The following is a 17,234-nucleotide window of genomic DNA, read 5'->3' as shown; positions in this document are numbered from 1 at the left end:
ACCACACAATTATAACTAAATTAATCTAATCATCTCTTAGCTTCTCTCAAGTTCTACATACCTTATTTTTAGTTAAAATTAATTTATTGCAGGACATCCTCCAAACTCTCTGAGTCAACCCCCTACCCCCCGGGTTCAAATGCTGTTTGTAGAAAAAGAAAAAGCGTTGATTTTTATATGCCGACTTTCTCTACCATTTCAGGCAGAATCAAACCGACTTACAATCACCTTCCCTTCCCCTCCCCACAACAGACACCCTGTGAGGTAGGTGGGGCTGAGAGCTGTGACTAGCCCAAGGTCACCCAGCTGGCTTCATGTGAATGAGTGGGGAAACAAATGCGGCTCTCCCGATTAGCCTCCACCACTCATGTGGAGGAGTGGGGAATCAAACTCGGTTCTCCAGATCAGAGTCCACCGCTCTTAACCACTACACCACGCTGGCTCTCCAAATTTGTACAGCCAAATGCTGTTTGTACTGGAGACGTGCCACCTGCGGGTTTCCTGATGGGACGTATGGCCAAACGAACTGGTATCTTGCTCCTGTCTTTCCTTCCTGACGGGGGAGTCACTTGTTTCCCTGCCTTGCCTGTCAGTTCCAGGTGCTGCGCCTCAGCTGTCCCTGTCAAGTGCCACGCCCACAGACATCAAGGTGACCTGGCTGCCTCTCCCTCCCGAGCTGAGCAACGGGAAGATCACCAAATACAAAATCGACTATGCCCCCCTCAAAGAAGGTGTGGAAGAGGACGGTGTGGAAACTATAAACTATAACAAAATGATTATATTTATTACATATATATATATATAAATAATTATAATTATAAATAATTATATTTATTAGATTAAAATGGTTAAAAACACAGGGCCTGTATTGCATGCTATGTAGAAGAAGAGTTGGTTTTATATGCCGACTTCCTTTGCCACTTAAGGGAGACTCAAACTGGCTTACAATCGCCTTCCCCTTCCCACAACAGACACCTTTTGAGATAGGTGGGGCTGAGAGAGTGTGACTAGCCCAAGGTCACCCAGCTGTCTTCATGTAGAGGAGTGGGGAATCAAATCCAGTTCACCAGATTAGCCTCCGCTGCTCTTGTGGAGAACTGGGGAATCTAACCTGGTTCTCCAGATCAGAGTCCACCGCTCCAAATCACCACTCTTAACCACTACACTACGCAGGTATAAAATTATCCGTTACAAAATTCTTATACACAGTTGATATTCATTCAGTATAAATGACCAATACTGGACCATACGCGTTTCGGCCTGAATAGGCCTTCCTCAATGGTATATATATATCAACTGTGTATAAGAGTTTTGTAATTGATAATTTTATATGTAGTGCTTACAGGGTCAGACTAGGAGCTAGAAGACCCAGGTTCGAATCTCTTCTCTGCCATGGAAACTTTCTGGGTGACCTTGGGCCGGTCACCTGCTGTCAACCTAAGCGACCTCATAGGGTTGTTCTGAGGATAAAATAGAGGAGAGGAGAAGGATGTAAGCCATTTTGGGGAGAAAGCCAGGGTATAAATGAACTAAGTAAATGAATGCATGAACACGTGACTCCAAATGGCTCGACAACATTAGCATCTAAACGTACAGGGGGAAAGTCAGTGGTGGCAGAGCACAGCTGCCAATTAGGTGGCTCTTAAGAAGTAGAAGAAAGTAGAAAAATACCAAGTAGTTCTGACAGAAGCCGCCCTCCAGGTGAATGTGGAGATTCCTTCTGAAGCAATCTGAGGAATCGTGAGGTGAGATAGAAGCTGAGGGAAACCCCTCAGGGGCTCTTCACCCCCATAGTACTTGTAGGAATCCTTCTACCCACAGGACCTATGCCATATGGGGAGTAGGTAACAGGGGCCTAGCTTGTCTAAAAGCTCGCTGGCCTTTCTTTCTCCCTAACAGATCTGATTTCCTCGACTGAAGTTGGCGCAAATGGAACCCAGTTCACTCTTTATGGCTTGCACCCGAACAGAGTCTACAAAGTGCGCATCGTGGCCAGTACCAGCGTGGGCTACGGGGCCCCTTCTGAGTGGACGCAACATCGGACCCCAGACCGAGACAACCAGACGCATGGTAGGCCATCTCCCGTTTCACCTGGGCCTGCTTCCAAGGAGGTTACATGCCAGGGCTGGGAGTGATGGGGATGGTTCTGGGCCAGGAGGCGTAATTAAGTTTGATGAAGTGAGATTTTCAGGAAGCCAGGTGTTAGAGGGGGAAGAATCATCATCATCAATCTGTCTTACAGTCACCTTCCCCTCCCCTCCCCACAACAGACACCCTGTGAGGTAGGTGGGGCTGAGAGAGCTGTGACTACCAAGGTCACCCAACAGGCTTCATGTATAGGAGTGGGGAAACAAACCTGATTCACCAGATTAGCATCCACCACTCATGTGGGGGAGCGGGGAATCAAACCCGGTTCTCCAGATCAGAGTCCACCGCTCCAAACCACCGCTCTTAACCACTACACCATGCTGGGGAAGCAGAAGAGAAAAATGGTGCTGAAATGCAGGGTTGTGGCCAGGGAACCAGTTGGAGAGTGGTGGGTTGAGGTTTGGGGTGGAGAGGCAGTCAAGAAGATTAAATGCAGAAGCACGGCCCTTAGGGTGCCACCCATGGGGTTTCCTGATGTGACGTGTTTCTTTTTTGCTTCCTCCAGTTCCATTTGCCCCGACCGAGTTAAAAGTCCGTGCCAAAATGGAATCTCTCTTAGTCACTTGGCAACCCCCGGCCAACCACGCCCAGATTTCGGGCTACAAGCTCTACTACCGAGAAGTGGCCACTGAGGATGTGAGTGAAGAGAGCCCCTCCGAAGGAACTGGTGACGGCCCGTGGGATGTTGGACCAATAAAGCTGAAGAAGAAAGTCAAGCAGTACGAACTGACCCAGCTCAGTGAGTTTTCCGAGTGCAGCTGTTCAAAGAGGCTGGGGAGGGGGGCCGTGGCTCAGTGGCAGAGCATCTGTTTGGCATGCAGAAGGTCCCTAGTTCAATTCCCAGCATCTCTAGTTTTTTTTTTTTAAGGATTAGGTAATATAAAATACCTCTGCTTAAGACCCTGGAACAGGGGTCCCCAACCTTTTGAGCTTTCTGGTACATTTGGAATTCTGACACGGCATGGAGTATGCAGCAACAAAATGGCGACCACAAAATGGCTGCTGCGGGAGGCAGAGCCAGCCACAAAACAATTCATAGAATCATAGAGTTGGAAGGGACCACCAGGGTCATCTAGTCCAACCCTCTGCACAATGCAGGACATTCACAACTACCTCCCCCCACACACCCCCAGTGCCACAGCTTAACTTCAGCAAACAGTGTAGACCCTTGTGCTGGGGTGGCAGTGGCTGCCAAAGCAACATTTTAAAAAATCTGCACAGCCAATCAGAAGTCTCGCTGGGCAAAAGCCCTACGTGGCCCCACCCGCTTCCTAAAAACACCTCACAGGTACAAAAAAAAGTGTTGGCGCCGTGACACCCACGGGCACCATGTCAGGGACCCTTGCCCTGGAGAGCCACTGCTTCTGTGAGTATGATGAAGTCAGCTATTATAAAAAAAAAGGGCATTTATTTGAACCAGACAAGCTGAAATCCACACCAGAAGCAGCAACCAGCGAGGATTACTCCCTTGCACCTTCCCCTGGAAGTGACTCTAGGCTGAGTTGAGGATTCGTGTGTTGTATCTGGGGTGGGAAATTGACCAGGGTGGAGCTGTGCCTCAGTAGTAGAGCATCTGCTTGGCCTGCAGAAGGTCCCAGGTTCAATCCCTGGCATCTCCAGTAAGGCCAGACGGCAGGTGATGGGAAAGACCTCAGCCTGAAACCCCGGAGAGCCGCTGCCAGTCTGAGTTGGCAGTATTGATGGTCTGGTTTAGTACAGGGCAATTTGGTGAGTTTGACCTCAGATCCCCCTTAGGCCTTTTACGCAGGGATGTTTCCCACTGTCAGGAGGAGGGGACGTGGCTCAGTGGTCGAGCCTCTGCTTGGCATGCAGAAGGTCCCAGGTCAAATCCCCGGCATCTTCAGTTAAAGGGACTAGGCAAGTAGGTGATGTGAAAGACCCCTGCCTGAGATCCTGGAGAGCTGCTGCCGCTCTGAGTAGACAGTACTGACTTGGATGGGCCAAGGGTCTGATTGAGTAGAAGGCAGCTTCATGTGTTCATGTGTTCACCCCCTGCCGACTGCTTCAGGGCTTCCTTTTGATTATGCACACCTGATTAGCCCGTCAGAATTCACCTCACTCTCCCCATGCGTTTTGTCCGCGTTTTTCCAGATCCTGGCTGAAACGGCATCTGGAAAACATGGGCAAAACGTGGGGGGAGAGCAAGGCGACCTCAGACTGTTGGGAAAGGCGTGCATAATCAAAAGGAAGCCCCAAAATGGTTGGCAGGGGTGACCGCGGGGAAATGTCCCTGCATAAAAGGCCTTAGAGGCCCCTGGTCAGCAACGCCCCAGATACCCGAACACACACACCTTACTGGCTGCGTTTGAGATGCTGCAAACCCCACCCCTTTTGCTCTGAGGTTCTTTGGGGCCAGCAGCCCAGAATGTTATTTTTCTTCCAGATGTCAATGGGTGCTGCGAGCAGAAGAAGTGTTTCTTCTTGCGCTTTTCTGATGGAGCATGGGGGGGTGGGGGGAGATTGGCACAGCCAGGCCTCCCTTCCCCAACACAAACGAAGCAAGCAGGGTAACGTTGGCATCGTTAAAGGGGCTGAATTGGAGCTGCCAGCAGAGCTGGCAGTCCTCCGCAGCAGGGGATGAATAGGCACATCCCTAATTAGTGGCAATGCTCCATTAGTGGAGTGCAGCCGCCAGGGGGGGTGGGGGGGGGAGACACCGTTTGGGAACAAGACTCTGCATTTCCCCAAGAGAGAATCGCTCCATTTTCCTTCTATTTGTAAACTTGGAGCTGCTCAAGCCGTTCCCTTGAATAAGCAGACCCTTGAAAAGGAGGGCCCAGAATGGCTACCCGCGAGACGGGAAAAGGGGAGAGGAGAAGGAGTTTTGGAATGGACTTCCTGGCTGGCCTTGGAGTGCCGGGGCTGGCAGATGGGACCAGAACGCTCCCCAAGCTCTGTTCTGGTTTCCTTTGTACTGTGCTTTGAATGGAGTCGCCTTTAGCCGCCCTGCAGAATTGTGCAATTGTTTCATTTGAGTTTGCCCTATTTCCAGAGGCTCAAGTCTGGTTTCGGCTCGCAGTGTGGCATCAGAAATGCTCCAAAGCCCTCTCTGGGGTTCCTTTTCTCAAGAGCTGAGGTTGGTAGGAGGACAGAGCCCGGCCGTTCTCTGCGATTGCTGCTTGGCTTGGGTGTGCCAAAGGCCGCTGGCCTGGAGCCGTCTGGATTAGCGCCTTTTCAGAGAGCTGCCAAAATGTACCTGGCTCTTGACTGTAGCAGCGTTAGGAGGGTTTTCAGTGGCTGCTTGTTGCTGCAGTTTTAATTTTTATTTGAAGATAGTTTCAAAAGGTAGCCATGTTGGTATGCAGTGAACAGCTATATTAAGAACTTAAGAACATAAGAAAAGCTCTGCTGGATCAGACCAAGGCCCATCAAGTCCAGCAGTCTGTTCACACAGCGGCCAACCAGGTGCCTCTAGGAAGCCCCCAGGCAAGACGACTGCAGCAGCATTTATCCTGCCTGTGTTCCACAGCCCCTAAGAGAATGGGCATGCTCCTCTGATCCTGGAGAGAATTGGCATGCATCATGACCAGTATCCAGTAGCCATGAATATCCCTCTCCGCCATGAACATGTCCCCTCTTAAAGCCTTCCAAGGTGGCAGCCATCACGACATCCTGGGGCAGGGAGTTCCACAATTTAACTGTGTGTTGTGTGAAGAGCTCATCTGACAAAGAGAGACAGAGCTCAATCTGACAAAGGGAACTTTGACTCTCAAAAGTTCACTCTCCCAAAAATCTCGTCGGTCTCTAAGGTGCTCCTGGACTTGAATCTAGCAATTCTTGTTTTTTCTCTCTCTTTTTTTTTAAGTAAACATTTTATTCCCTCAATTGATTGTGGAAGCCACTGCCCCCATGGACCCGTGATGGTTTCTAACTTTGATGCATGGCGGGGCATTGGTTGATTACCCAGCATTAGCTCCATGAACTATTCATGTTCAGAGGAAATATGAGTCTGAATCCCAGGAGGCTGTGGCTTTTGTACCCTGATCACACTTCCTGGCATTCTCTGGTTGGCCCTTGCTGGATACGGATGGCTGAGCAAAGCGGACCTGGCCTGATGCAGCTGGGCTCCTTGCATGAAGAGTGTGCTGTAGGTGTGGCTGCCCTGAACATTTGTCTTTGGAGAGGAAGGTGTCCAAGATTCCCTTTTGCTGTCCTACACCAACTTTTTCTAGGCTGGCCTTGAACTACTAACCTGGCACTAAGATGTTTGCTTCTTTCTTTCTTTCTTTCTTTCTTTCTTTCTTTCTTTCTTTCTTTCTTTCTTTCTTTCTTTCTTTCTTTCTTTCTTTCTTTCTTCCTTCCTTCCTTCCTTCCTTCCTTCCTTCCTTCCTTCCTTCCTTCCTTCCTTCCTTCCTTCCTTCCTTCCTTCCTTTCTCTTCCTTCCTTCCTTCTCTTCCTTCCTTCCTTCCTTCCTTCCTTCCTTCCTTCCTTCCTTCCTTCCTTCCTTCCTTCCTTCCTTCCTTCCTTCCTTCCTTCCTTCCTTCCTTCCCCATCCAGTTCCTGGAAGGCTCTACGAGGTGAAGTTGGTGGCGTTCAATAAGCACGAAGACGGCTACGCGGCAGTGTGGAAAGGCAAGACGGGGAGAGCTCCGGTCACCCCAGCCAGTAGGTGCCCTGTTGTGTGCCTTCGCTAGCACATATTCACTGATACCTGTTGCTTGTTGGTGATGGCAAAGTCATGCGCTGAGGGCTCTTGGGGTGCGTTCTGCAGCAGTACCATATGCGTGCAGAAGTTTGTATTGGAATGAGAATTCAGGACTTGAACTAGTCCCGCCTCCATTTTTTTTTAAAAAGCAAGTTTCTAGTTCTTAGGGCGAGAGTGTAGGTTTGAAGAAATGCAGCTGCTAAGCTCTGAGGGCTTGTCTGCGCGTCACAGCAGGGGTCCCCAACGTGGTGCCTGTGGGCGAGTCCTTGTGTTCCTGGGGGAACAACACAAGGACTTTGCATCAGATGTGCGAAGGGCGTTTTGTGCCTCCCACACACTCCCCGGCTCTTTCTTGCTTGTGAACTAAGCAGGCAGGGGAAAGCGGTGTTCGCCTGGACCCTCTGCTGTTTGCATTTCTGCCAACTGCCCCAGTGTTAAAATCTTGTTACTGGTGTGGCTGCACATAAGTTTTGCAACAGAGCTGATAGTGGCTCCACCGGTAGGGTTGCCAACCTCCAGGTACTAGCTGGAGATCTCCTATTGCAACTGATCTCCAGCCGATACAAACAAGTTCCCCTGGAGAAAAATGACTCTACGGCATTGAGGTCCCTCCCCTCCACAAACCCCGCCCTCCTCAGGCTCCACCCCAAAACCTCCCGCTGGTGGCGAAGAGGGACCTGGCCACCCTATCCACCAGGCAGTTGCAAATGCGAAAACCGCATAGATACAAAGTTCCCATATCGTGAAAAGGCTTTAAAGGTCAAAACCAGCACCTTGAACCTGATCTGGTGTTCCAGCTGGAGCCAGGGCAGCTGACGTAGAACCGGCTGGATATGGGCTCTCAACGTGAGGCAGAACATTTTGCAAAGGATGCTATGTTTCTCAGTGGGAAGTTTTCTAACGGAATCCATACGGGCTCCAAAAGTGTTCTTGGAGATGAATCTGAACTATTCGTGGGCAGAACTGTTTTTTTACAACTTAAATGACACTCAGCCCTGCTTGTCAGCTGCATGGTGCAGGGAATTGGCATCTCCCTGCCTACAGCTAGATGGTGAGGGGTCTGGAGACCAAGTCCTATGAGGAAAGGTTGAAGGAGCTGGGTATGTTTAGCCTGAAGAGGAGAAGACAGAGAGGGGAGATGACAACCATCTTCAAGTACTTGAAGGGCTGTCATAGAGAGGATGGTGCTGAGTTGTTTTCTGTTGCCCCAGAAGGTCAGACCAGAACCAGTGGGTTTAAATTAAATCAAAAGAGTTTCCATATAGACATCAAGAAAAATTTTCTAACAGTTAGAGGGGTTCCTCAGTGGAACAGGCTTCCTCGGGAGGTGGTGGCCTCTCCTTCCCTGGAGGTTTTTAAGCAGAGGATAGATGGCCATCTCTCAGCAATACTGATTCTATGACCTTAAGCAGATGATGAGAGGGAGGGCATCTTGGCCATCTTCTGGGCTTGGAGTAGGAGGGGTCACTGGGGGTATGTGGGGGAGGTAGTTGTGAATTTCCTGCATTGTGCAGGGGGTTGGACTAGATGACCCTGGTGGTCCCTTCCAACTCTATGAGTCTGTGATTCTATGGTGCAGATCACAGTGCCAATGGGCTTTTGCATCCCAACTGCTACCGCTGCTCCTTGTGCAATGTGGTGGAGGTAAGCTTCCGTGCCACTCAATCTGCTTTCTGCTTTCTCTTCCCTTGACTGTACACTCAGACCCCCCAGTTCGAAAGGGCCCCCCACTGCCCCCAGCCCACATCTACGCGGAATCCAACAGCTCTACATCCATCTGGCTGCGGTGGAAGAAACCTGATTTCACCACAATGAAGATTGTCAATTATACAGTGCGCTTCAGCCCCTGGGGGCTTAAGAATGCCTCACTGGTGACTTATTACACGAGGTAAGATAACAGCAGAGAGAGACATTGTGGTGTAGACAGCCAGCGTGGTGTCATGGTTAAGAGCACCAGACTCTAATCTGGAGAACCAGGTTCATAAGAACATAAGAAAGGCCATGCTGGATCAGACCAAAGTCCATCAGGCCCAGCAGTCTGTTCACACAGTGGCCAACCAGATGCCTCTAGGAAGCCCACAAACAAGACAACTGAAGCAGCATTATCCTGCCTGTGTTCTCCAGCACCTCATATAAAAGGCATGCACCTCTGATCCTGGAGAGAACAGGTATGCATCATGACTAGCATCCATTTTCATTAGTAGCCATGAATAGTCCTCTCCTCCATGAACATGTCCACTCCCCTCTGAAAGCCTTCCAAGTTGGCAGCCATCACCACATCCTGGGGCAGGGAGTGCCACTATTTAACTATGCCATGTGTGAAGAAATGCTTCCTTTTATCTGTTTTGAATCCCTCACCTTCCAGCTTCAGCAGATGACCCCGCGTTCTGGTATTATATGAGAGGGAGAAAAGCTTCTCCCTGTCTGCTGTCTCCATACAAGGCATAATTCAGTTCCCCGCTCCTCCACACGAAGCCTGCTGGGTGACCTTGGGCAAGTCACAGTTCTCTCCGAACTCTCTCAGCACACAAGGAGGCAGGCAATGGCAAACCACTTCCGAGTGTCTCTTGCCTTGAAAACCCTATGGGGTTGCCATAATTTGGCTGTGACTTGACGTGCTGTGAAGTACTACCAAGATAACAGCAGAAAGCCAATGCGGCAGCTTTTGGGTTGAGCCCAGAGTCGATCTGGGGACAGCTTGGCCTTTCCCCTGGGCCAGCTATGGAGATACAAAATGAGTTCTCACCTCATACTAGACAATAACTCCTGCAGTCTCTGACCCTGTGGGAGACAGGGCAGTGAGGTAACACTAAGATTTATTTATTTACAACAAATTTGTGCCGCTTTTCCACTCAGGGTCCACAAGGAGGCAAACGTTAAAACATTTAAAAAGTCAACAAATAAAATACAGTTAAATGTAAAATTAAACACTTATGTAAAATGTAAAATTAAACAACACTAGAAGGAGGACCAATGGCCATTATTGGGGGAACGCCAGATGAAACAAAAAGTCTGCACCTGGTGGCGAAAGACATCAAGAGTCAGAGACAGATCATAGAGTCATAGAATCAAAGAGTTGTAAGGGGCCATACAGGCCATCTAGTCCCACCCTGCACAATGCAGGATCAGCCTAGAGAATCCCTGACAAGTGCTTGTCCAGCCTCTGCTTAAAGACTGCCAGTGAGGGGGAGCTCAACACCTCCCTAGGCAGCCGATTCCACCGTTGAACAACTCTTACTGTAAAATTCCCCCCCTAATATCCAGCTGGTACCTTTCCGGCCGCAACTTAAACCCGTTATTGCGAGTCCTATCCTTTGCTGCCAACAGGAACAGCTCCCTGCCCTCCTCTGACAAATACTTCAAGAGAGCAAACCTGCTCCCCGTCCAGCCTCCTCTTCTCCAGACTAAACATTCCCAGCTCCCTCAGCCTTTCCTTGCAGGGCTTGGTCTCTAGGCCCTTGATCATCCTCATCGCTCTCCTCTGCACCCGCTGCATTCTGTCCACATCCTTTTTTAAATGAGGCCTCCAGAACTGCAGACAATACTCCAGGTGCTATAAAAAATGTTTTCTTAATAGCCAGCCGGTACCTCTCTGCCTGCAATTTAAACTCATTATTGCGAGCCCTACCCTCTGCTGCCAACAGGAACAGCTCCCTGCCCTCCTCTAAGTGACAGCCCTTGAAATACTTAAAGAGAGCGATCATGTCCCCCCTCAACCTCCTCTTCTCCAGACTCAACATTTCCAGCTCCCACAGCCTTTTCTCGCAGGGCTTGGTCTCCAGGCCCCTAATCATCCTCGTCGCTCTCCTCTGGACCCTCCCGATTCTGTCCACATCCTTTTTGATGTGAGGCCTGACCAATGGTCCATCTAGTCCTTCTTCATACGGGGGCCAATAAACCGGGCGTAAGGGCCAAGGCCTCTCCCTGATGTTTCTTGCTGGCACTGTTGTCCAAGGTTTTTCAGCCTGTGGGCACCTTTGGAATTCTGACACAGGGTGGTGGGCACAACCACGAAATGGCTGCCGCAGGAGATGGAGCCAGCCACAAAATGGCTGCTGCAAGAGGCGGAGCTACACACACAGAAGAACCCAAATGTAGGAGGAGAAGAGGGGTAATTTAATTTATAAAAATACAAAAAATGGTACAATGCTGCTGAAACAGCTTTATTTTAATCTGCACAGCCAATTGGATCTTCAGTGGCCTATCAAAAGCTCTGCTGGGTAAGAGCCCCACCTGGCCACACCCATTTTATTAAAACACATGGTGTTTGCCAGGAAAGGTGTTGGCAGGTGCCATGCTGCCCACGGGCACCACATTGGGGACCCCTGGTTTCCTGCCTCTGAATGTGGAGCTACCTTTTAGCTAATAGCGCTGTTGTGTTTTAATTGAAATTAATTTTTAAAAAGCTTTGGTTTTATTGTTAGCTGTCATGGGGGTGTTCCTGGTTTGAAAGGGTACTAAGATAAATAAAAAGAAGAGGAAGAGGAAGAAGAAGAAGAAGAAGAAGAAGCCGACCTTCTCTACCTTTTAAGGAGAATCACACCGGCTTACAATTGCCTTCCTCTCCCCACAACAGACACCTTGTGAGGTCGGTGGGGCTGAGAGAGTTCAGAGAGAACTCTGACTGGCCCCAGGTCATCCAGAAGGCTTCATGTGGAGGAGTGGGGAATTGAACCCGGTTCTCTGGATTAGAGTCCACCGCTCGTAACTACTACACCACGCTGGCTCTATATTGTTAATGCAACTGGAGGAGTGGGGAATTGAACCTGGTTCTCCAGATTAGAGTTCACCGCTCGTAACTACTACATCACGCTGGCTTTATATTGTTAATGCAACCAGGAAGTAAAAGGTCTTGTGGGGATTTCTGCTGTTGCTGGTGTCCGGGCAGGGGCTCTCCATCACCGTTCCTTATCTATGTCGCACCCCAGACACTCTATGTCGCACCCCAGACCTTTGTGCATGGATAGATACGGCTGCTCTGAAAAGGCTTCTAGAATTCCTTCTCGGCCTATTGGCTAAGGTCAAGTGTGCAGAAAATGCTTACATTTCAAGTTGTTTACCTTACAGGGTCTGCCAAATCTTTTGCTCGGAGGGCCACCCAACCCCTGTCCGACTTATTACGGTCGGTGCGACAGACTCCCGTCATAACCCATTTTCCCCACATGGATGCTCCTTTCTCTCAACAGTTCTGATGAAGGCATCCTCATCAGTGGGCTGAAGCCATTCACCAGGTACGAGTTCGCAGTGCAGTCGAACGGTGTCGGCATCGACGGGCCATTTGGGAACGTGGTGGAGTGGTTCACCCTTCCGGACAGTGAGTACAGTAGCCTGGAAAGGAGAAGACTGAAAGAGGATATGATGACCGTCTTCAAGTACTTGAAGGGCTGTCATATAGAGAAGGGTGCCGAGTTGTTTTCTGTTGCCCCAGAAGGTCGGACCAGAACCAATGAGTTGAAACTAAATCCAAAGAGTTTCCGTCTAGACATTAGGAAGAATTTTCTAACAGAGCGGTTCCTCAGTGGAACAGGCTTCCTCTGGAGGTGGTGAGCTCTCCTTCCCTGGAGGTTTTTAAGCAGAGGCTAGACGGCCATCTGTTAACACTGCTGATTCTTTGACCTTAAGCAGATGATGAGAGGGAGGGCATCTTGGCCATCTTCTGGGCTTGGAGTAGGGGTCACTGGGGCTGTGGGGAGGGGGAGGTAGTTGTGAATGTCCTGCATTGTACAGGGGGTTGGACTAGATGACCCTGGAGGTCCCTTCCAACTCTATGAAGAAAAAAAAGGTCATTTATCTATATTATGGGGAAAGGATGGGGGAATGGGGACAGGGGGAATTCCATCTTGATAACAGATTTTCTGTGTGTACATTCCATGAGTTTGTGGAATGGTTTAATGTTTGGCACAGAAATTAGCATTTGGCCCAAACAGCAGTTGTTCTTTATTTTTTTAAAAACCCATCTCTAGTCCTTTTGGTCATTTATGCATGGGAATATTACCTGAGGTTTGTTACTCACTGGACCCACACTTTCCAGTTGGGAATCTATGCACCAGCAATCTCCAAGGTCAAATCAAGCCCCGCCCTTTTAAATGCTGCTTTGTAATTGGCTTTCTTCGCAGTGCTCACTGTGAGAGAAGATTCCCCCCCCCAAACCCAATTGCCGCATAAAAAACATTTTAAGAACAAAACACAAAAAACAGGGCAATCTGAAAGGAAGGGAGGGGCTCTGAGGAAGCAGGAAGGACTTGAATTCCCGCCTCTTTATACGCTGTTTTGTGATCGGTTATGAGAGAAAGCAATCTTCTGTGTCCTGTGCTTTGCCTTCTGCACGGGGATTTCAGCCGGGCTGAGCTCAGGGGAGAGGGAAGAGTCGGGTTAGCAGAGGAATGGGAAGACCCGGGATTTGCGAGGGCCGGCAGCAAGGTCATTTCTAATGGAGGGAAAACTCATGCAGAACTCCAAGGCCGAACGTGAGTCCAAGTACCCATGCAGAAATGACCTATGAGTAGTCTTTAAGGTGCTACTGGACTCTTGCTCTTTTCTGCTGAAGAAGTGAGCTGTGACTCACGAAAGCTCCTGCCCTGCCAGAAATGTTAACCTTTAAGGTGCTACTGGACTCTTGCTCTGTTCTACTGCTATTGACAGACTAACACGGCTACCCATTGTGATCTAGTCCTTACGAGTATGGAGGAGATTGTAAAATATGTAAAAGCCAAAGTTACTACAGCAACAACAAACAGGGGAAAAAACCTTAACCCTATAAAACTAGAATAAGGTACCCAAAAGGTAAGGGATCAACATGAAATCATTTTTCAATATATCTTGATGATTGAGAACTGTGAAAGGAATACTTCTATAGGAGCCTAAGATTATAAAGGCAACTCTGAATGAAATATACATAAACAAATTTTAGACTTTACAATTTACAAATGTCAGCTTACTCAGTCTAAGGATTGCAATTTTCTTATACATTTATGCATTTTCAAAATGAATTATTCAGACCACTGAAGAAGGGTTCACAGTCGAAATGCCTATGGTTTGAGCTGTGATATTTGGGTATATTGTCACACTGTTGTTATTTTGTGTTTTTATGTTTATTTGGCATGTTCAGCACAGATACATAGAGGCTAGAACAGGGCGACATACAAGTTGTTTATATTTATATTAATTTTGTGTTTGTATTAAATTTATTATATATTATTCACAAAATCACTTGTATCAATGTTAGCCCATGATTTCATGTTGATTCCTTACCTTTTGGAAGCCAGGGTTACTTTCTGCTTCCCATCCGGCCTCCGAATTAATGGGTGGGGGGAATCCATCCTTAATTTCTGATTTTGTGAAGGGCTCGACGACATGCAGTACTGGCTGTTCTGTGAACAGAGCTCCCATCTTCAGGTGCTTGGGGGCCCAATTCTGAGTGGATTCTCAGTGTGAGGGGATGGAAACGGCCCGAGAGTAGCCATTTTGTCTTTGCTTTTGAACTTTTGGACAAACAAGTCAAAAATGAAAAACAGTGTTGTAAAAAGCAACGTATGAACAAAAACAACAACAACAGGCTAAAGAACGGAACAATTTATAATGAACCAGACAAGAAACATACAAGAAATACTGCAATGGATAACAGTCTATATAGTGTCTAAGCACACATGAAGATAAACATTACAGTCATTCTGTATACAAATTAGGAGTCCATTTCTGCCAAAGGCTTCATCAGTCATTTGATCTCAGAAGAGTCCGTGCATCGTATTCAATTCTTTCATAGGACATTTAAGCCTCTTGCCATATTAGATTCAAATAATCACAGACTCTTCTTTGATCTTTTGAAGGCAGATGAAGACGTGGTTTCATTTAGGACCATATTTGGTTAATTTTACTCGCAGTCCTGAGTTGAGATTTTAAATTTTTGATTTTTACATTTTTTCATGTATTTTCTTTTAGGTATTTTAATCTATGATGTAAGCCGCCTCGAGCTCTGTAAAGAAGAAAGGTGGCAAATAAATGTTTTAAGTAGAAGAAATAAATATTTGCTCCACTGGGAAACTTAGAAGTACTAATCCATGTATACTGGCCAGTATGGGATAAAGAGCAGCTTTCTGGGGCCATTTAAGATCAGAAACGATTGGTGGGGCTTTGAGGAGAAAAGATTCTTCCCTTTCTTGCTGTGATCATAAACAAAATTGGCCCTCCGTGTGCCTGAAAACTAAAAATTTAAACTGCAGCAAGCTTCATTTATAGAACTGCCAGGATCATGTGTAGTCGTAAGTTTAGTACCGTGAATGGGAACCATTCTTTTATATTATTTATTTATTTTATAATAAAAGGGTTACAGAAGGAAAAACAGGGAAAGGGAAAAAGTAAAGGTATCCAACATACAACTGAAAAAGCAAAAATTCAAAGGTAAATTGAGCAGACTACGTTACTGTACTTTTCAACAACATTCAGCAGTTGAATAATTACCCAGATTATAAAGTGAAAAAGAAAAAATATCCGGGCGAATTGAACATATAATATAATTGAAAAATGAACACCATTTATGTCCATCAAACATGTTTAGTGCCTCAACAAGCAAAATAATTGCCTAGATCTAAAGTTAAAGTTTCATTACCATTAATTAATATCTATTTTCTTATTTTGTTTTCGTTAACCTTGAGCCTCAGCATATTTATAAAATAGTTTCCATTTCTCATAAAACTGCTCATAAGTCATATCATTGCTTGTGTTTATCATGGAATGGGAAGTATTCAAGATGCTCGTTTCTTGCCGAATGTTCATCATGTCGGCATAAGAAATGTTTTTTCTGTCATCTTTCTTTTGCATTCTGTTGAACACATGAACACATGAAGCTGCCTTCTACTGAGTCAGACCCTTGGTTCATCGAAGTCAGTACTGTCTACTCAGACTGGCAGCGGCTCTCCAGGGTCTCAGGCAGAGGTCTTTCACATCACCTCCTTGCCTGGTCCCTTTAACTGGAGATGCCAGGGGTTGAACCTGGGAGCTTCTGCATGCCGAGCAGATGCCCTACCACTGAGCCACAGCCCCTCCCCTATATTTTCTATTCACACAGGGCCGTCAACACCTCCCTCCGACCTGAGGCTGCACCCGCTCAATCCCTACGCTGTCCAGGTCCACTGGTGTCCCCCGTCAGAACCCAATGGCATCATCGTGGAGTACGTGATCCTGTACAATGCCAATCATTCGCAACCAGATGAGATGTGGACTCTCCTGACAAAAGAGGGTGAGTTCCCGTCAATGTATGAGGGAAACCGTATCGTGTGGAGGCTCATGCGCATGCTTGCTAAGAAGAACCCAGATTCGACTCTTCACTTCCTGGCTGCTGTTCATCTCACAAGTGGAGGGTTAACAGCATTCTGAAAAGGCTGAACTTCTGAAGAAAACAGATGTTGTATATTCAGTCTGTCTCAGAGCCAGAGTGGTGTAGTGGTTAAGAACGGTGTACTCTAATCTGGAGAACTGGGTTTGATTTCTCACTCCTCCACTTGAGCAGCAGATGCTAATCTGGTGAACTGGGTTGGTTTCCCTGCTCTTCCACATGAAGCCAGCTGGGTGACCTTGGGCTAGTCACAGCTCCATTAGAGCTGTCTCAGTCCCACCTACCTCACAGGGTGTCTGTTGTGGGGAAGGGAAGGAGATTGTAAACCAGTTTGAGTCTCCCTTAAGTGGTAGAGAAAGTCAGCATATAAAAACCGTCCTACTCTTCTTCCTCTTCCTCTTCCTCTTCCTCTTCCTCCTCCTTGCATTCCTCTCTCCTGCAGGCAATACCTTCAGCACCGAGGTGCATGGGCTGGAGAGCGACACCAGATACTTCTTCAAGATGGGAGCGAAGACAGTCGTCGGGTCGGGCCCCTACTCAAACGTGAAGGACGTGCAGACTCTGCAGGAGCGGTTCTCAGGTACTGGTTTATAATGTACTGGGGTGGCTGTGACGTTGGGACGTTTCCTTCAAGCTCTCAGTGCTGTCACTTTGTTGGGATCTGAACCCACATAGAAGCCTCTTTGGAATGTTTTAGAACGGTGGTGTCAGACTTAAGGCCCGAGGGCCGGATCTGCAGAGCTCTTATCCGAGGGCCAGAGAGCTCTTACGTGGCCTGCCCCTACACGCTGGGCTGGCGAGGCCTGGCCTGGCCCCACCAAGTGGAATTTATGTCCTGTCCAGCCCTCGTAACTATTGAGTTTGACACCCCTGTTCTCGAACTTGAGAGCCAGTGTGGTGTAGTGATTAGAGTGCCTGACTAGGATCTGGGAGGGCCAGGTTCGAATCCCCATTCTGCTATGGAAGCTCACTGGGTGACCTTGGGCCAGTCACTAGGTGACCTAGAGAGCCAGCGAGGTGCAGTGGTTAAGAGCGGTGGTTTGGAGGGTGGGCTTTGATCTGGAGAACCGGTTTTGATTCCCCACTCCT

General features: G+C 48.0%; 1 protein-coding gene across 1 annotated transcript in view; it reads left to right on the top strand.

The window, feature by feature from the left end:
* Positions 1–17,234, top strand: part of IGDCC4 (immunoglobulin superfamily DCC subclass member 4) — a 72,755-nt gene that overhangs the window by 27,334 nt on the left and 28,187 nt on the right. Inside the window, exons 9-16 of the mRNA XM_056866122.1 lie at positions 594–731; positions 1,900–2,070; positions 2,654–2,887; positions 6,667–6,774; positions 8,519–8,702; positions 12,001–12,128; positions 15,879–16,049; positions 16,588–16,725. Coding sequence (XP_056722100.1) covers positions 594–731; positions 1,900–2,070; positions 2,654–2,887; positions 6,667–6,774; positions 8,519–8,702; positions 12,001–12,128; positions 15,879–16,049; positions 16,588–16,725 — 1,272 coding nt within the window. The remainder of the gene's footprint in view (positions 1–593; positions 732–1,899; positions 2,071–2,653; positions 2,888–6,666; positions 6,775–8,518; positions 8,703–12,000; positions 12,129–15,878; positions 16,050–16,587; positions 16,726–17,234) is intronic.

The sequence above is a fragment of the Euleptes europaea genome, chromosome 20 (assembly GCF_029931775.1).
Source record: "Euleptes europaea isolate rEulEur1 chromosome 20, rEulEur1.hap1, whole genome shotgun sequence".
Classification (NCBI taxonomy): domain Eukaryota; kingdom Metazoa; phylum Chordata; class Lepidosauria; order Squamata; family Sphaerodactylidae; genus Euleptes; species Euleptes europaea.
This window is presented reverse-complemented; position numbering and strand designations above follow the sequence as displayed.